This window comes from Sinohyriopsis cumingii, chromosome 17 (genome assembly GCF_028554795.1).
Source record: "Sinohyriopsis cumingii isolate HCF-2022 chromosome 17, ASM2855479v2, whole genome shotgun sequence".
Classification (NCBI taxonomy): Eukaryota; Metazoa; Mollusca; class Bivalvia; order Unionida; family Unionidae; genus Sinohyriopsis; species Sinohyriopsis cumingii.
Genome location: NC_142977.1, coordinates 112,802,537 through 112,823,904, shown reverse-complemented (window position 1 = coordinate 112,823,904; position 21,368 = coordinate 112,802,537). Strand labels below are relative to the sequence as shown.

Genomic DNA, 21,368 nt, shown 5'->3' with positions numbered 1-21,368 from the left:
TGGTTTGAATGTCGATGCGGGGTTCGGCCAGTTGGACCAAAGCGACTTTGTTTCGATCGAAAAAGCGTTTGGTTTGATGAGGAATCTGAATGATTCCTTGGAGTAATTGACGTGCCGTCACCGTGAACCATCGTAAGACTTGTTTGAGACTAGCTTCTAAGACACGGGCTCGTGTTTGTGGATTTTTTTCTCGACTGATGCCATACAAGGCACGAATCAATTTGACGGGAAGATGCGACTGAAGGGACGTCATGTTCACACTGTGTGAGACAGACGAAAAAGGGTCTGAGGTTTTTATAGATTTTTTTATGGGGAGTGAAATGAAGTCGAGGACGGAGACGTGTACAGGACAGGCCCTCCGTCTTGGCACCAGTGGTGAAACAAGTGGGTACGAAATCGCAAATCCTCGGGAGTCGTAGGTTTCAAATCGACGAGTAAATAGGCGTGTGGCGTTTGAGTGGCATCGTCGTACGCCTGAGTCAGCCAAGGCGTTCCTAACTGTTTGGCTAAGACTTGCACTTGCGATTTATCTCGAGGGCTTTTAAACAAGACCACGTAATGCGCATTGAGACTGATGGTGCGATGGGCTTTACTTTGTTGAAACAAATTTTGGGTGATGTAAACGACACTGGCATTACGGTGATGCCCTTTGCGCGTGAACCACAGTTTAATTTCTTCTTCGTCTTCTCCTAACATGTCGTCGAAAATGACCAAATGGGTTTGACGGGAGTCAGAGACGATGCCGTCGTCTTCTTTAGGAATGCCTTCCACAAACACGATGGAATCGCCTTGACTTTCTCGCAAGAGGTTGTACGCCGATTGCCACTCTTTGTAACACCACACGATCCGTTGAGGTGGCCGATCGATCAAATGATGTTTATGTTCGATCAAACGTTTGACGAATTCGGTTTTGCCTGAACCGCTAGGTCCAGCAATGAGCATGTTAAAGGGATGGCGAAGATACAAAGCCTCCCAACTGGCACGATCTAAGTGTTTGTCGATGACTTTGACAGTAGGGGAAGAGGGAGCAGAGACAGCAGAGGTAGCCATGGTGTGAGAAATGTCACTTGTGACACGAAAATCAAACAAGACAAGAGTTTATACACTTTTTCAGAACACGTTTATTGAATGTTTTTTTTCAAACATGAATACGAAAGACAAAAATACATAAAAGCCAAAGGCTTAAGTACAAGAATAAAAGGCACATGATAACCATGAACGTGGAATAAAAACAAGTGTCTGTACAACAACCACATGTTTTGGGTAAAGTTCTAACCAGTTCTATAGTAGGGGGTAAGGTCACACAAGTGTCCTCCCGAAAGGGTCTTTCAGGCCTGTCCACGACAGTCCTGTCCTGGGTGACGGGTTCTTCTGGCACCGTCACTAACACGGGTTGAAAAGTAACTTTTTTCCTTGAATAACTCTCGTGCATACTGGGCCACCTCTTGGGTCCAAGCCAAACCAATCTGGTTTCTTCTTCGTCAACGACATGGTAAGTTACTTCAATGAACAATGAACTATCGATCTTGCCTAGGGTTCCTTTTTATATACAGACCAATACCGACGTGTCCATACGGTAAGGTGAAATGATTGGGAAGTCGCACTCGCTTCTGGTACACGATTTGATAGACTTTTTCCAAGGGCCGACTGACAATGTGGTGAGTGGGTAAACGTACAATCTTGTTCGGTTGATAGGTGGTCACTTTAAAGTTTCCATCCTCTCCCGATTGCAAGGCTTCTTTCAATACCCCAAAGTTGACCACTCGACTGGTACGATGATTCAGAGTCAGTCCTTTCACTTTGCACGTCGTGTGCACTTCTCCTTGTTTGTCCCGGTATTCGTAGCCGTAATTTTTGGGACCGCCACTGACGAATCTTGTCGTCGGGATGCTCGTCTGTCCAGGCTCCTAAACGGTCTCCTTCGATGTCAGGGTGATCTTGAATCGGGTGATGGATGTAAATGCAACTGTCCGTGTCAAAGTACAGGACGCGTTCCCCTAACAGTTCTAAAGCTTCGTACAATTTTAAGCGAGCATGGGCTGTCACGTAAGCCGCAATGATGACATTTCCAAAAGGGTCGTCTTGTACAAAGTCCAGATCTTCTTCGTAATTGACCAAGATCAAATCCTCTCGAACGACGTCCACGTGTTTCATGTATTTGGTTTTGTCGTGAATCATCTGGAAGTAGCGGGAAGGTTCTGTCAAATATTCCGTCTTGGGTAAACACGGTCGTTGTGCCATTTTACCCCACAAGCAATTTAACACCACTTTGGCAAACGATCGTCTGCCTTCGTTTTTCTCGATGTGGACTAAAGTGATGCCTTCTTGTTCCCGGTATTTCTCTTTGAATTGCATTTGGTCTTCGGGAGTGTGACACCAGGACGGATAGCCGCTGGCTTCTTATTTCAGTTTCAAAAAGGCATCCACGTAGTCAGCGAAAATGCCTTTCTGAGTAGGGTCACCCTTGTGGTATTGTTGTGTCTTGGGAAAGTGATAAATTTCGTACACTTCTAACAGTTCGTATCCCATGTCCAGAGCTTTGAACAATTCCACGCTGACCCAGGTTCCCGTCAAGGCACGTTCTTCCTGGGTGTGATGGCAAGGCTGGTCTTGGTTGCACGTTTCGGCACAAGTACGGCACAAGGGAAACATCAGTTTGCCTTGACAATGGTGAGGTAAGACGGGATGGTATAGGTTCGTGGGAGGCAAAACTTTACACTTGATCAAGCCTTCGTATTGTCGAATGTTTTTCAGGTCGATGTGTTCCGTCAGCAATTGCGGGTGCCCTACAGGAAAACGACAATATTTGCACACGTAGGGATACAGCGAACACACGTCCAAGTATTTGATTTCTTCTCCTTTCTCTTCGTCGGCTTGGTACAGCAAACAGGTGGCATTGGTCCTTCCTCCGTACAAACTATCCCTCGGGTTCAGCGGGTCCATGAACTGGTAACTTTCCACGAGGCGTTTAAACTCGGGATCGGTTTTCAAACGGTGATCGTACTCGTGTTCCCACATTTCCACCACTTGGTATCCTTGCTGTTCTAACTTTAGGCGTCGCTGACAAGTGTCCTGGTGGAAGTCTTCCATGGTTCGTTGTAAAAACTGATTTTTAGTGTCACGGTCCGGGTAACAGACGGGACATCCGTGAAATAAGCAACCGTTAAACTCGTACACGATCTTGGGGTTCTCTAAGTCCCAGCCATCTACCGAATACGTTCCGATGGTCTTTTCACCCCCTCCGTTGCGGGCATGCTGAATCCACTTGTCTTCCTTGTCGCACAAGTAATGTAACCAACGTAGGGCTTTGACCGAGTATTGACGCTTGACAAAGTGGGTCGTTTGAGGGCTGATGACAGCCACGGTGTTTTCAGGCATGAATCGTTGTCGATACACTAAGGAACACGCTTGGCAATGGTGCAAGCTTCTTTCAAAGGATCGACCCCTCCGTGTTCCATGAACAGTTCTCGAAATTTTCCACAGCAACGCCGTAAAATGTCCACGTCGGAACGACAATACTTTAACATTTCTTCCTGAAAGTCGAAAGGGTCCGAGGCGTGAGCCTGGTACCAAGCGTAGAAAGCTTCTCGTTGTTCGGTACGCATGTTGTCGGGGTCGTAATAGTGAGCCTCAGGTAAATGGGGTAGAACGGCGTGTTGATTGGCTTCCGTATTGAAAAAGTGTGGAAAGTACCCTTTAGCCATTTCTGTCATTCCAAACGTTTTAGGCATTCGACTCAAAGGCATGGCCAAATAGCTCATCGAATCTTTAAACTGCACTTGTCCCACTTGCATGAAAATGATTTTGGCTCCGTTCAAAGTGACTTTAGGACGTTCGGTGCCTTGTTCCGTATAGTACCTCAAAAGAAACTGTCCATCGTATCCGGAAAAATTGTGAGCCATCACCGTGGCATGACGATGACAATCTCCGTAACGTTCGATGTCCTCTTGGCTCCACGTCTTGTCGATGGGGTCTAAAACCCATTGGGCAAAATCGGCTAACGTGTTCGGTCCCCGAAAGATTTTTTCACGCCCTCCGGGAATCTTGCTGCAGTGAGGGCAATGACTGAAGATAGGTTCTTGAATGCACTTCTCGCACGCTCGATGAGCCACGCAGAAATTAGGAATGTGAATGCCGGTCTCTTGCATGCATTCGAAATCGAAAAAGATGAAATTGCCTTTCTTCTTGTGACCTTCCTCTTTCTCTGGTGGGGGTTGGTATTTTTGCACGTAGCATTCGTGTTCCAAGTCCACGATGTGATGACAAATGTGACATTTTTTCTTTCCTCGACATACGTGTGCCTTGGTACTATTGGTACGTATGCCTTGTCCACAGGTAGGGCACAATCTCAGGAGTTGACAAGCACATTTCTTCTGTGAACCTTGTGTTTTCAAATGTTGTTGGTAACAGGTAGGGCTGACAAACGTGCGCAGACAAGTCGAACAAGGCACTGGTTCTTCGCTCAGACAGGGTGGAGAGGCCAAACATCCTGGGCATTTCCATCCACAATGCTTGTGTTGCTCTCGATTGTTATAACCATAATCACATTTCTCACAGTAATATCTGTATCCCAGGAATCCGGTGATAGTGGTAATGGTATCGAAATGGTCATCGTGATAATAAACATGAATGTATTTTCCGTCCTTAAAGTCTTGGCCTCGAAACAACAGAGGTCCGCGCATTTCTTGAGGGTGCACTTTCAAGGTGTAACGTGGAGCTAGGGCATCTTGCAATTTTTGCATCTCAGGAATGCCACAGGGTGTGTCTTTGGACAGTCCGGCTTGTTGTAACAGGAGTTCTGCTTCATTTCGTTGTTTGGCTAGATGGGAACGTTGAATAGTGTTCCAGGTTCTTTTCCATTCTGTCGTGTCGTTCTTGTTGGCATAGGTTCGTCCCACCACGATGGCACGAGCTAAGCACATCTGGTCATGAGGGTTGTTAATTCGGACGAGACTTGTTTTGGTGTTGCGAAGGTCGTCCACCAATAACATCTTTTTGCGTCCAGTCCCTTGAGGAGGAGAGACGTGGGCCATTTTCAGTGTGGTTTTACCATCGGTGATGTCAAACTGGTCATTAGATTGTTGTACGTGTTGAATCTTGTCCATGACTTTGGAAGGGGTTAGTTCTGCGGGTCTGCTAAACTCGATCCAAACAGGGGATTTCAAGCTGTCGTGATCTATGGATAGTGTCAAGCGATCGTCTTCTTTGGGTTGACATTGTCGCTTGAGTGCGGTGAGCAAAGAATCCCACATCTCGGTGATAAACCCTTCTGCTTTCTCTAAGGGTACGTCGGACTTGAAATCTTTAAACTTCACCGTGTAGGTGTAAGCCGTGGTTCTAAATTTTCTAGAGGAGCGCTTTTCCGTCTCTCGAATGGAATAGTACTTTTCAGGGTTGACTAAGGGTGGTGAACTTGGTTTAGAGGGTTCGGATTCTGGTTCACTCATGTCCTCTTCAAAATCACTGGCATGAATTTGTGCCAAGATTTCAGCCCTGGTACGAGGCGATAGATCACGTTTCTGCCTCTTACTTTCTTCTTCTTCTTTCTTCTCGAATGAATAGGATCGTTTCATCTTGAGTGAAAAACGTCAAATGACTCAAGTTTAAACACCATAGACTAATTTATAGTCACGGCAGACCAGCGTATATAAAAGGGTGTGTGTCTTGTCCTTTTCACTATTCATTTCACTCTCAAGCCGAGCACAACGATGGAAGAGACTAACCAAATCGAACGTTTCGTCAGAGCTTTGCGAGGGGTCATTAGAAAATTCTCTTCAGACCAGCCCACGGACTACTCTCCTTCCTTTCGAGATAAAAGTCAAGATACTTGCTATATCTGTCAGAAGAAAGGGCATTGGTCTTCAGAGTGTCCAGACCGTCAAAAAAGAAAAAAAAAACAGGGGCTAAAAAAGACAAAAGTCAAGATACCTGTTATTATTGCAAAGAAAAAGGACATTGGTCTCCAGATTGCCCAAAAAAGAAACAAGAGGAGTCAAAAGAAAAGAAGGATTCTTCAGAAGAAGAGAGGGATTCTTCGGAAGAAGAGAGGGATTCTTCAGAGGAAGAAGAGGAAGAAAGAAGACAATTCTATTTACAAGAGGCAAAGAAACAGGAGAAGAAAAGAAGAAAGGAAGAAAATGAGGAAAAGACGGTGAAGAAATTAAAAAAACAGAGAGACTAAATAAGGAGAAAGAAGAAGTCAATGAACTTTTAATTAAAGTGTTGTGTTGTGAATTGTGAATTGGATTATAAAAAATGGAGAAAAGAATACATTAATGATATAAGGTAAGTGTCTTTGAGTTTTGATTTTAAAATAAGAAGCTACACTCACGCACTCATACACAGACACGTACTATAAGGGTAAAATGAGTGGGGTTTTTTTTTGAGTTATTGGCAAATTGAAATTGTATTTCTTTTCGAGAAATGTGGGTGGCCCTGAAAAGGGCCTTTTTTGGTGTAGGGGTGAGTTTAACCAATCAACTTTAACTGCCTTAAGCCTTTGCCACGGCCAAGGCCTACTTCTGAACTGCGTAATGTTGATGATGATGATTGAGTTGAAATCACTAAGGGTGGTACGGCAGGCTTAGTCACAGGGTTGACGTGTTTAGCTCGGGAAGGTCGTATTCTCTTCGGTCGTGATAAAGAAGTCTGATACATTTGTTTCAGACTTCTTAACTCAGCTAAAATGTCCAACAGTACCGTGACCGTTTGATTTTCACCCTCTTGTTTCTTTGCTGCTACTTCTTCTTGCTGTTGTTGCTGTTGTTTTTTTCATACCTCTTCTTCTTGCTGCTGCTGCTGCTGCTGTAGGAGAAAAGCTTGTTCCGCTTCCTTTTGTCGTTGTATAAATTTCTCCAATTCTTCTTTCTGTCTCTGTCTAAAATTCTCCACTTGCGGTAATGAAGAAGGTAACGAAGGTTCCGGAACAAATTCTTGCGAGGTAAGAAAATCCACAAAATCCCAATGTACCTCTTCTGAAAGTAAGTCCGGGTTCCCTTGGGCAGTCTCCCCTGCTGGTGCACCCCAATGGATCGTTTTCTGAGTTTCCGTCATGTTGAATCACTTTCGCATAGATTGACTGCACACAAGCGCTAGCGAATCTATATAGACCACGTGACGTCACAAACTGTTCTCTTCGGATTGGATGCGAGCTGACTGAATTTTGTAACGCGTGTTCGGATTGGTGAATGAACTCAATCCGTTTCAATCCTACCTCTGCCTATAAATAAGCGCAGTGACACTACATTGATTCACCTGTTCTCGTCGCTTCAGGATGTGGACCACAGTTGAGTCATCCACCCTTGTGTCTTCCATGATGTTTAGGACGGACATACCCATGTATGTCCGATCCAAGTGGACCGTTGTCCACAGGACAAACACCAGTCTGTGGATACGTAGGATCTACGTTGAAAGACAAGGATGCCTGAAAAGAGTGCTGATTTACGGACCAACAGTGAGACGCAGCCTAAGAACAAGAAGAAGAAGACCAATGCGGTGCCCTTTATGTTAATGGATACATTAACATAAACCCAAAGGCCCTTTTCAGGGCCAGCCATATTTCTCGAAAAGAGATAGCCTTTCCATTGCCTACCCCTTTTTTAAATTTAAATTTAAATTTAAATTTTTTTAAAAAAAGAAAAAATCCCATATTCAATTTTGTCTTGTCCCTAGACAAACCCAAACTCTATTCCCCCATGTTAAATTCCCCCTTGTACGTAGAGTGACCCACGATTTTTCACCATGTTCAATTCCCCTTGTACGTAGAGTGGCCCACGATTTTTCGCCATGTTAAATTTCCATTGTACGTAGAGTGGCCCAGGGGTCCCTGTAATGCTAATTCCCATTGTACGTAGGGTGGCCCCATTTACTACTAACACTAGACGAGTATCTGAAGGAAGTTTGGTGTCCCTTCTCGGAAGAAGCTTTGTTTCGTCAGTGGTTTAAAGATTTGCGTGTCATTCATCCCCTCCATTGAGTAATCTAGAGATCCGTCGCATCGAATTTCTCTTGGCACAGAGTACAAAGACAGAGCTAATAGACATTTACTTCTCAGAGAGTTTAATTCAAAAAGTCAGGACTGAATTGATGACTTATAATTTCCTGTGCAAAAACAAGAAAAAACCAAACAAAATGGATACCTGGGAAATTTATCACCTTTTGAACAACAGTTCGTACACCACTTCCAGGAAGCCTGTCGTGTGCGATAAAGATGAACTGCCTCATCACAAACTTAAAGACCATCACGCGTATGGCATCTACACGGACCACAGTCATCTCCCAGGAACCCGCAGGGTAGCCGTCTACTTTCCCCACGATATTTGTGTGGAGTAATTCGATTCGTAAGGATTCCCACCGTTTTGAAGACGACATCGTCGACTTTATGAGAAGAAATGCCCAGACGACACGATTCAATAATGTGAAATTAGAAGGCACAGATTCCATGGTGTGTGGTTACTATTGTATGTGATTTCTTCATCAACGCAGTCTTGGATATTCCTTAGAACATTTAGTGACTTAGTTTGATTGTGACTGTTCTAGAAACGATGAAAAAATAGAACGATGGTGTTGTGACCGTTATGGATATCTCTTGCATTTACCAAGGAAACGTAGCGTCCATCAATGGACCAATGATCTCCCTCATTGGAAGTTTAGCTTGACTTCACAACGATGTCAACCTTGTCAAAAATGTGTTCTTTGATATTATATGAATTGTTTTATTGATAGTTGTTGATTGCTTGAATCGAAAATTTTATGTTTTGAAAATATGTTAGTAGTTTGTTTTCGAAAAATTGTATACATGCTCTTTGACTTCTCTCTATCCCACACCGTAAGATAAACTATATAGCGTTCCTACTCCCAGAAAATCGTAGGGATGTTTTCTGTCGCGTCCATGCTTTAGACCTATAAAGTGAGACGGTCTCCCGTCTGACCATCTATTATTGACTCGTCCACCTATGAAGATGTGTTCAAGACAAGCAAAGCTGAACGAAGCCCACGTGATTTTACATCGTGTCCAGCAAAGCCTGGTACCCAAACCTAAAGAAATAGAGAATGTCAGGATGTTGAAAGTGACCCAAGACCTGATAGAAGAGGTGTTTAAAGACGAAATCAAGATGGAGAAGTACAGACTTCAGAAACAGCCGGAGCTTGGACACGAACTAGTTCTTATTCTCCTTCCGATGAAGCAGACCCTACCCAGTGTGAAAGCCTACAGCCAGACGGGGGCCCAATCCCAGACGATATAAAGATTGCCATAACCCGGTTAACAAAACAGCCCTTTTCAGGGCTACCACCAACTTTCTAGAAAAGAGACATTAGTCAAATACACCAAACTATTTGTCTGCCTTTGTTAGTTAAAAAACAGAAACGTGCCTATAAACGCTTCATTTCTCTGGCCTTGTAAGACAGTGTGCGTGTGTGTTTGTTTTCTTTCCTTAGCAAAAACATACCACTTAACAAAAAAGTGTTTGTGTTTGTGTGTTAGTATGTGTTTGTGTGCGTTCGCTTACGTTTATATGTGTGTATGTGTATTTGTGTGTATGTATGTGTGATTGTTTCTTCCCTTAACAAAAAGCTTATCCTTTAACATAAAGCGTGTGTGTGTATTTATATGTTTTTGTATGCACACGTTTGTTTGTATGTGTGTATGTTGCTTGTGGGTGTATTTTGTTGTGTGCTTGTGTGTTGTTTTTTTCCCTTAAAAACGCCCTTGTCGCTGGTCAATGTGTTTGTTTTGTGTGAATGTGGAGTAGTGTGACTGTAACCACTAACCCTTTAGCTGAGGTTATTGTAGGTAATGATGTTTTGTAGAAAAAAAATCCTTTTCCTAAATGTATTGATAGTAAATAACATGGATGTTTTTAGTATGTGCTTGTTGCTTTGTATACAAATGTATTTTAGAATAGCACTCTCATCACTATGGATTGTTTGGTACGTGATTCTATGTATATAAAGTTATATTCCCGCCCCGCCAGGCATTATATATGTTTTTCCACTGTCACCGTTTTGCCCGATTGAGGTCAGCCCCTAGAAACAGTGTTGCCAATGTCCAGTACCGTGGCGTCACCTCTTCTGTTCCATTCTTATTGTTCCTATACAGACCCAATACCTTTTTGTCGCTTTCAGGCCCAACTTTTATCCGTATAAATCTTGTCCGTGAATCGTCCCAGGGTGTTTTGTAATGGTAATTCCAGTTGTCCGTGAATCGCCGTGAAAATCTATAACGTTTGGAGGGGCGGAACATATAACTTTATATAACACCTGGAGGACATTGTTGCCAGTGTCCAGTACCGTGACGTCATCATTCCTATTGTCCCTATACAGTCCCAATCCATTGTCGCTATACATCCCTATGTTCAATTCCCCTTGACGCTAAACCGACGCAATATTTTGTGTCGCTGGACAGGCCCAATAATTTTTGTCGCTAAACAGGCCCAATATTTTGGTCGCTAGACAAGCCCCGTATTTAACCATGTTAAGTTCTCCTTGTCGCTAGAGTGGCCCGGGGGGCATGGACCTTATTATTGTCGCTAGGGTTGCCCACTTTACTACTTAAGGATGAATATACGTACACGTGACTGCATTTTAAATACATTCATATGTCCCATGTATAATTTTGTAAAAGTCTAAGCTAAAGAGTAAATCACTATCAGCAACGGTTGGTACCAAGAACAATTAAAGAGGTTGCTCCAAGTAGAGGTTTTCCTGTTGAAGAAGAAACATTGGTTAAAAAGATCCTTCCATTACAGTGTTTAGGGACTCATACTCGGTCTTTGGTGTATATCAAAGGAATGAAATAGTTGTTGTTTTGTTTGTAGACATTTGGTGTACATTTCGGACTGCTTTATGAAATCTTGTATATTCATTGTTTTGAACATGACACAATCTTTTTAGGAATTCAAAAGTTACGATATCTTTGCATTCATAGAATAAAAACGCAGCAGCAGACCCCCCTTACTACATTGAACAAATGTTATAATCAAGTTAGACATATTGTTCTAAGGCATAGTAATGTCGGTATTTTGGCAATATTTCTAAGCGTGACGACGTGATCCATGAAACATTAGTTTGACTGCATTAGTTATTTTTGCAAAGTATTATTAATCCAGGACGCACGATACTATTCTTGGCAAAGAATCGACAATGTGTGGTAGATCACCTAATGGTTCCTATATAATGTGTGGTATACTACCTAATGGTTCCTATACAATGTGTGGTATAGCACATAATGGTTCCTATACAATGTGTGGTGGATCACCTAATGGTTCCTATATAATGTGTGGTATACTACCTAATGGTTCCTATACAATGTGTGGTATATAGCACATAATGGTTCCTATACAATGTGTTGTATACTACCTAATGGTTCCTATACATTGTGTGGTAGATCACCTAATGGTTCCTATATAATGTGTGGTATATTACCTAATGTTTCCTATACAATGTGTGGTATACTACCTAAAGGTTCCTATACAATGTGTGGTAGATCAACTAATGGTTCTTATACGATGTTTGGTATATTCCCTAAGGGTTCCTATACCATGTATGGTATATTACCTAAGGGTTCCTATGAGATGTGTGGTTTATCACCTAGTGGTTCCTATACAATGTGTGGTATATTACCTAATCGTTCCTTTACAGCATGTGTAAATGATTCAGAAAATAATGTTGCTTCATTCCTGTTCAAAGTATTTGTTTGTTTTGGAAGAGTGTCGTGTTATATAAGTCACAGAAAGAGTGCATGTGCAAACAGTTTCAGTTTGACCAATATTATAAATATAATGTGAAACAATTCTTTGGTGTTTGTAAACCTTTTCCCTTAATTTAATAATATCGGTAAAATTATGGTCGTTATACCGATATATACCTTTACTTGAGTTGCAATTTTTTTCTTCTTTCATTGTTTTAGAGTCTAAGGCCCCTATATTGGTGCAAAAACCTCTGAAAGAACAGATTCATCTTGAAAACACCACAGTCAAGTTGGTCTGTAAAGTTAAGGGCAAAATACAACCATTTCTGAACTGGTTCAGAAATGGGGTTTTACTAGACGAGAGGGAAAATGGCAGGTAGGTCTTTGTCAACCCATGAAGATACTCACATGAATTATCTTAAACTAGACATAAACTTATAAAAGTATTTAAGTGATTTGAAAATTATATTTAAAAATGCCACAATGTTTTATGGTAATGAATAAATTATATTTGAATACACTTCATCTGTATGAGGTTATCACGTGATCTCAAACTCCTAAAGCACAAACTAAAGTTTTCTATACAATTTAGGAGTAGGCAAGCTTTTTAGCATTCAACTTCTTCAGGATCCTTTTCTTAATGCAAAACTTGACAAAATGCTTTTAGAAAAAAAAATTACTTTTCGGTTTAATGATAAATAATTACCAGTAGTTTACAAGTCAGAAAACAATAGTCATCTAAAGAGTTGTTGTTGCTGTTTTGAGGTTAACGCTATTTTTCAGCATATGACAGGCTATGGCGACCAGAACAACTGGTGGGTGAAGAACCATTTAAACCAATGGTAATAACCCACGACCCACTGGAAGCAAATGACAAGTTTTCTCACATACCCACATTGGATGAGCACGAGACTCGAACCCACACGGACAGCGGTGAGATGGCAGTGATCTGTAAAGGCGACTGCTTTGCAGCATTCACCCACCTAGGCCACTCTAAGGAAATGAATCAGTTGTAAAACATTTAAGCAACAAAATCATGCTCTTCGCAAAAATTTCATCAAATATCGTATTTATAACCACTACTTTTTCAATCCCTTTGTAAGTATTTGAGGTTCATTTTATCTCTTTGTGAGAATTCGAAGTTAATCTTATCTCTTTGTGAGTATTTGAAGTTCCTTTTATCACTTTGTGAGTATTTGAAGTTTATTTATTTCTTTTTGAGTATTCGAAGTTTATTTGATCTCTTTGACAGATTGAGCAATAACTTTCAACATTGCAACATTTCATCTTGTAGGTATACCATTAACCGTTTTTCACTAGTGATACATAATATCCAGAAGGAAGATGCAGGAACTTTTTCATGTCGAGCTCAGAATCAGTATGGGGAATCATGGGGCAATGCAACAATTCGAGTTGTAACTAGTCGAAATTCTGGTAAGGACCCTTGTCTTTCACACATATGAACACAACCATTTAACTCGACGAATAAACTATGGAAAGAAAAATCCTTTATTATGTGACTACGTGGATACATAATTTCCTGTTTCTTCCATATAATTGGAAATCTGGATACGCTTACATGAAAAGAAGAATATGGGGGTGGGGGTGGGGTGGAGAGCATATCGTCCGTCCATATAATCAGGACACGTGGACAATGGACATTTAAGCAGTGATACGTAGAACAGATGAGCATCATTTCTGTTCGTATAAATCTGTGTTCGGACATGTGGACAAGCTAACATGTTGTTGTTGTTGTTGTTATTGTAGGGCTTAACGCCATTTTTCAGCACACGACAGGCTATACATGGCGGCCAGTATTAATGGTGGAGGAAGAACCCGGGAAAAAACCGGCAAGAACCACCGACCCACGAGAAGCTACTGGCAAGCTTTCTCACATACCCACATTGGATGAATCCGAGACTCGAACCCACGCAGACAGAGGTGAGATGGCAGTGATCCGTAACGGAGATCGCTTTAAACCACTTGGCCACTCGGGGCCCCTCAAGCTAACATGTAAACAGTGATATGGAGTACACATCATATAATATGGGGAGGAGGACTACTGTCTGTCCATATACTCTGGACAAGTGGACATGTAAATAATGATATGCAGAACAGACCATACATGGGGAGTAGACATGCTGTTTGTCCATATAAATGGGATGCCTCGACAAGGGAACGTATAAACAGTTATATGGAAGACTGATCATAGTCTGGAGTACGGGATATATTGTCTGGGAAACTTAGGTACATCCAAATGTAAATTTAGGAAAATCCAAAGTTTTTAATTAGTAAATTATTGATAACGTCCAGTACAGCATATTTGTAAACCTCAATTCTAAATCATGTTGTGTCATTACACTATTATGGTATTTCGTATTTTCTCCATGTTCTATTCAATTCGGTTTTCTTTTACTTCCAGAGATATACTTTTTTGCTTTTGTATCTATTCGCTTATCTATTCTATTCCTTTTTTTTATACTCCCAAAAGATTCCGAAGACCGTCTGAAAGGAAATGAGGGTATGTAAATATTTCTGGTATTTACTTTCTATTTCATATCTTTTCTTAAAAATTTCAATTTAAAATTTCTATTTTCATATCATGTATTAAAAGTGTAAAATTTAAATTTCTATTTTCATATCTTGTATTAAAAGTGTAAAATTTAAATTTCTATTTTCATATCTTGTATATAAATGTAAACTTTAAATGATAGATAAATTATGCAAGATTATAAACAGTCATATAGGGAACAAATATGGGTTCGGGAGGGTGACGAGTAAAACATATCATCTGTCCATAGAAAAATTGCCTGGACACGTTGACAGGCAACCAGTTGTATGGAGAATAGAGAATAGATCTTGAAGAGAAGGAGCGTATTATACGTCCAGTAATCAAGACACGTGGACAAGTGAACTGTACCAGTAATATGAGAGCTGACCTGAATACGCGCTAGTGTAGGTAGGTGGGTATGTGAAATGAATTTTGATAGGGACAAATAAAGATCAACACACACACACACACACACACACACACACACACTCCAAACATTATGCGTTAGCTTAGAATGTAAACGAAGAAGAAATGTCACAAATAGACTATCCCTTACACCAACAAATACTATCCATGACATTAACAATACCATTTAACACGCCCTAAACACACTGCCCAGAAGGTCTTGGTTTTAGCTCAGAACGTAAACGAAGATGTAGTCTCGCAAAAACGAATATCCCTTTTACCACAAAAAACTATGCATCATACCACTATGCTATCCAGCACGTCATACTCACTATCCAAAAGGCCATGTGTTCGCTTAGAACTTAAGAGAATGGGATGAAATCTCACAAACTAGACTATCCCTTACACCAAAAAACATTGACTATTGTTCTATTGACAGTGTAAACTGAGAATAGATAGGTCGAACATTGTTACACTTCTTTGTGAACGCATGTTTTGGTTTTAAAATTCAGAGTTAACCATAAGCAGTGTTATACAGTGCAATGTCACTCGCGTCATTCTTGAAAAAGCTAAGTATTTGTTTCCTTTCTGAAAAACGACAGATCAAATGTCAGAAATGTTTTCCGTAACACACTGCAGTGACAAAATAGAATAAAGCTAAGATATCTGAATTGTACAAGTTCAAGTAAACTAAAGATTTTATGTCATCCAACGATTTACTAATGGAAGAAAAAGAACGTTCTACAAATTTTAGGGTGTAGGTTTTTGAGAAAACAAATTACATGACAAACGGAACAGTCCACAATATTATGGTAACTACTGATCACATTTTGGAGAGGTTTCCTAAAACAGGAATAGATAAAAATTAGGATTTAAATCAAATTTATTGCAACGGAGAGACACAGAGAGAGAGAGAGAGAGAGAGAGAGAGAGAGATTATGGTATTCCTTCTTGCAAAAATTTTAACGACACTTTCGTTTGTTTTTATGGTATATTTTTCGAAAAAAGTTTTAAGAACCATTAGATGTAGACATTCACATCTATAGGAAATATTCACCATTGTAAAATATCACCAGAGTGAACCGAACACGAAAACGACTAAAATGTTCTCACAGAATAGTTCATCTAAATATGCTGTGATGTATTTAACAATACGATTGACACAGTTTTCATGAGTCACCCAGGGTACGATTGTTCGTGCGTTAGTTTTAAATTTTGTTTGTCAATCCCTACCAGTAAGTCACAGAAAAAACACAACCTTTATCGTCACTGTGTGAAGAGCTACAGAAGTCAATTCGAAGCGAACGCGGTAAAAAAAAACCTAGCCAATGAAATGGCTTATAAAACGTTATGCATTGTTGTTTTCTAAGGCAGTATGGCAAAATAATGCCTACGCTCATGCGTTGTTACCATTGCAGTGCAGACAGACTGGAATGTGAACTTACAATTCCTCTGTTGTGCATTGTACCATTTCTTCTTACCACATCAAATACTGAACGGTCAAAGAATTGTTTCGTGTTTTGAAGCTGACAATTTTGTTTATCTCACTTAAATATTTTGACATAAACACTCGCACTCACATCGGTAGAGTCAGAAGTGTTACAGTATTTAGTAGCATGTTAATTTAATGCTTTTTTCCTTCTTCATCCAACTTGTGAATTTGGGGTTTGAACGGAGTAAAGAAGCTAAAGTACAGTGAACCTCAAGGATTGTGACCCAAGCTGTACGTTTATTGATGCATGTACTTTCTTAAGAAAAAATATGACCTCTAAAACATAAAGATATAAGGCAAGCATGATTAGAATGAACAAAAAGACAACTGACTGTAGTAACAAAGGATTGTTTTCCTTCACGTCCGCGTAACTTAGTGTTTCAATTATCCTTTTGTAGGGCTTGAAACAAGAAAACTGAACACACTTAAGCACTTTGCTATAGATATATTCAACAACAGACTAAACAACAGAAATACCGTTACAACAATAAAAAGCCTCTCCGTTCAAAGAGAAAAAAGAGAAAACAAGAAAAGCAAGAGGAGGGAGACAGGTTTTCAGAAGATGAAGACCCTCTACAGGTCAAGAAATCTAAGAAAAAAATGACCACGAGGACGAACCCGTGTCGCTAAGAAAATTCAAAAGGAGAGACAGAGAGTGAAAGAAGAAGAAGAAAAAGGACTTTAATGGTGTGCTGGAAATTTCCATTGTAATTTTGAGAAGAATATACCATGATGGGGTAAAGGGATTTCGGCTATTATGTATGGGTTATTAAATAGTGCATGTGGTGTGATGGATAATATATTTGTGAGATTTCATCTCGTGTCTTTTACACTATACCCTTTACGTGTGATAGTAGGTATTGGGACACTACACAAGGTGTTTTGGATAATTTTGTATTGGGTGTTGAATGGTAGAGGTAATGTGATAGATATTATGTATATTCAGTCATATATAGTTTGTTTAAATACATTTCCAGTTTGACATGATAATTGGTATGTGGAGACAACACAATGCATTTTGGAATGTGTGCGTGTGAATATGTGTGTGTGTGTGTGTGTGGTGTTGGACGGTATGGGTATGTTTGGATAGTACGTTGATGAGATTTCATCTTCTCTTAAAATCTAAGGGGACACGAAACGTTGTATTTAGTGTATGAGTATTGGCTGGTAGAAGAGATGTAATGGATAATATGTTTTGTTTGTCTTATCTCATTCTCTTACATTCTAATCTAACACAGGACATTTTTGAATAGTTTTTTGGGTGATGGATAGTATTCGTATGGAGTGTTAAATGGTATATAAGGTGTGTGAGAGACATTTCACCTCCTCCTCTTATACTCTGATCTAACATAAGGTGTTTTGGGATAGTGCGTGCAAGGGTGTTAAATGGTATTGGGATGAGGAATGGTATAGTAGGTGGGATAGATAGTATTTTATAGTGTGAATAATAGTATGTTTTGTTTGTTTTCATCTCCTTCTCTTTTAGTCTAAGCTGACACAAGGTGGTGTGTGTGTATGTGTGTGTGTAAGGGGTGAGGGATGGTATAGGTTATGTTTTGGATATTATTTTGAGATTTCTTCTCCTTATCTTACATTCTAAGCTAACAAATGGCGTTTTGGATAGAGTCCATAATGAGGTGTTGGATGGTATATAAGGCATGTGAGATTATTTTAGTGGGATGTCAGCTGTATCTCTTAAACTCTAAGCTACAAATGGCCTCTCGTGATAGTGCGTGTGTATGGGATGCTAAATATAATAGGGATGTTGGATGATATAATGGTGTGATGGATAGTGTTTTGTGGTATAAGGGATAGTCTAGTTCGTGAGATTTCATCCCATTCTATTAAATTCTAAGCGAACACATATCATTTTGGATAGTGAGTCTGCTCTGCTGGATAGCATAGTGGTGTGATGCATAATATTTTTATGGTGTAAGAGATAGTCTTTTTATGAGATTACATCTTCGTTTACATTCGGACCTAACACACAAGACTTTTGGGATAGCGTGTGATTAGGGGTGTTAAATGGTGTTGTTAATGTGATGGATAGTATTTGTTGGTGTAAGGGATAGTCTATTTGGGAAATTTCTTCTTCGTTTACATTCTAAGCTAACACATAACGTTTGGAGTGTGTGGGTATTGGTCTTTGTTTGTGCCTATAAAACTCTCTCTGTCCCAATCAAATTCATTTCACATGCCTACCTACCTACATTAACGCGTATTCAGGTCAGCCACTTGCAACATTGTTATTCAGTAACTGCCCGATTGAGGTCAGCCACGTGCAACACCGTTGCCTTTCTTCCCCAAGTGTATAGTACAGTGACGTTATTGAAGGTATACATTTTGAAGCTATAAATATAGACTTGGGGTTTTCCGTAGGAATTTCCACAGGTTGTAGCTATAAACAGATACTAGGGTTTTAAATGGGATCGTCACACAAGTTGAGGCTGTAAATATATACTGGGTTTTCCATAGGAGTTTCCACAAATTGTAGCTAAAAATAGATAGAAGGATGAGAAAAAAATAAGAAAAAATGTCCCGGAGAAAATGAGTAGTTGGTGTAGAAAAAGGGAAGAGAGAACATATATAAAAACCAAGGCACTTTTCAGGGCCACTCCATTGCCTTGAAAAGATGTCTATTCTCTATTGCCAAATTTGTTATTTGTCTGTTGTATAGTTGTATGTGTGTTTGTTTGTTTGTATACGTCTATGTCTGTGTCTGTGTATGTCTCTATTGTGTTTGTTCCCTTGTCCCTAGATAGTCCCCATACCATTTCCCAATTGTCTTTAGACAGTCCCATCAATATTCAAGTCCCCCCTTGTCCCTACACAGTCCCTTATTAAATTCCATTGTCCCTAGAGCTTCCAACCCGTGTTAAAATCCCGTTGGTTCCCCGATTACAAAGACCCATTTTTGACATTAAAGTCTATTTCTTTCTCTCTCTCTCTCTCTCTCTCTCTCTCTCTCGTCTCCCATTACTACTAATTCTGCTTGTTAAATGATCATCAAATATCCTCAAATTAAAAATGTAAATGAGAAAAATTATCAGAAGAATTAATGATAGGATTTGAGAAATCTCAGATAAATGTTTTATATTCGTTGTTAAGATGGGACATATTTTCTGTCCATATCAGTGAGGCAGGTGGACAGGTAACCAGTTGTATGGAAGGTAGATCATAAATGCGGTGGGGGTGGGGGTGAAGGATGGGAGCATATTGTCTGTCCACATAATCAGGATAAATGAACATGCAGACAGTGATATCGAGAAAAGATAATACATCTGAGGGGAGGGGATATATTTTCAATCCTTATCACTGGGACACGTGGACGTGCAGACAGTGATATGGAGAATAGTTCATATATGTGCCTTTATTCCGTTATATACTTAAAAGTAGTTTTACCAACATTATAAGTTTTCCTATATAATGTATTTCATTAAGTTGAACCATTTTATATTTTATTTTGGATGTTCCATCTACTAAAATTCAATTTCATTGTATTGATGTTTTTATTCAATACAAGGAATCAACTTATTCGATAATACAATTTAAATGACCCATATTTATTTACAATTCTTTATGGGATGGAAGCATATCTGATGCATAATCAATATTAAAAATCGTACAAAAATCAAGTAAATAAATTACAGGTCCACCCATCTTCTCTCCAAATAAAGACGGCAGTCGCTTCGTGGCTCGTCCAGTTGCACAAGATATCATACTTGACTGCGAGGCCCGTGGCTATCCATACCCAACAATCACATGGCTGAAAGATGGAGTAAAATTGGACACTGAGGATGAGGATTCAAACGTAATTGAAATTATTATTATTATTATTATTATTATTATTATTATTATTGTTATTAGTATTATTTCTCTCTTACACATGCTTCTTATGGTATTTCGGGTTGGTCTTTCTCTTGACCACCTCCCTCTAATCATTGTCGTTGTTCATCAATTTTCTTCTTCTTCTTCTTCTTCTTATTATTATTATTATTGAAAACTGGCTTAACTTGACCATCATTTATGTTTTACTATATGAAGATTAGTTTCTCTGTTATCTATTTATCTAGCATGGTTCCTTGAGCTGAGCAAACATTTAACATTAATATAGTTTAAGATTACTTTGCATTCCAGAGAAAGTTTACATTCCTCATCATGATGCATCTCTAAGGAGGAAAATTGAAAGTGGTGGCAGCCCGTTTTGTTTCTAATCGGGAAATGAATAATAGAATCTATGTTGGGGTTTTGACCGAGACAAGGAAATCTCAGTCAAGAGGTTACATTATTTGTCTCCCAACGAGGCTTGCCGAGTGCAGAGATATAATATAACCCCGCGACTGGGTGTTCCTTGTCTCGGTCCAAATCCCAACGTAGATTATTTTTCTCACCCAATATTTTCCTTTAAAGTAAAAAGAAGTTTTCATTAGTGCAATATAGTTCACGTCCAAATGTTCACATGCGGCTCGTTAATACAAATATGTTAATGAGGGCTGTGACGTGACCGCTGCATCCAAAGTACACAGTTATACGAGTGAGCAAAAAAAAAAATAAATAAACAACATTAAACGTTGCATAGCAATGAGGTATTATCACATTTAATATATGGATGTCATATGGAATTAACAATAAATAATTAATATTTATTACAAGAAAATGTTTCATTTTCATCAGTTCCAATTTTGAAAAGTTATCTTGTAAGTAATAAAACGATACGGGGTACACAGTTGTATTGTAGTTATACTTAGTACCAGCCGTAACGAAGAGAACATGTTGCATTAGATTATTCTTGGGCAATTAAAAATCTGCGCTATTATTGTATTTAACTCTCCTTTTCTTTGGAGGATGTAAAACTGTTTGTGTCTAACTTGTGTTGCAATTAATATTGATTGTAAAATTACACCCGTGTATGAAAAACCCTCCAAATACGGACCCTAGCGGATAACCATGTGCTGAACTTTCAAGTTCACGGTTTCTTTGAAAATTTATTTTTTTTCTCTTGGAAATATGGCAAGTACTACAGTGAAATTTGCTTATGGATTAATGTGTTGTCGGATAAACGATTCCTTCTGGCTGGTAAGTTGTTGTTGTTGTTGAGTTTAATTATAGTGGCCTGCGCACAATTGTGCATGTGTCACATTTTTTTCTGACTGCACCGCAGCCTGCTATTTGTTCCTGGGGAAGGGAATGGTGCCGCCTCCCCCAGGCTTTTATGGGTTCAAGAAACCCTG

At 39.7% G+C, this 21,368-nt stretch overlaps 1 protein-coding gene across 1 annotated transcript in view; it reads left to right on the top strand.

Annotated features, from left to right (window-relative positions):
• LOC149779683 (hemicentin-1-like) overlaps positions 1-21,368 on the top strand; it is a 425,151-nt gene that overhangs the window by 104,424 nt on the left and 299,359 nt on the right. Inside the window, exons 10-13 of the mRNA XM_089938453.1 lie at positions 11,909-12,065; positions 12,984-13,123; positions 14,181-14,210; positions 19,788-19,948. Coding sequence (XP_089794579.1) covers positions 11,909-12,065; positions 12,984-13,123; positions 14,181-14,210; positions 19,788-19,948 — 488 coding nt within the window. The remainder of the gene's footprint in view (positions 1-11,908; positions 12,066-12,983; positions 13,124-14,180; positions 14,211-19,787; positions 19,949-21,368) is intronic.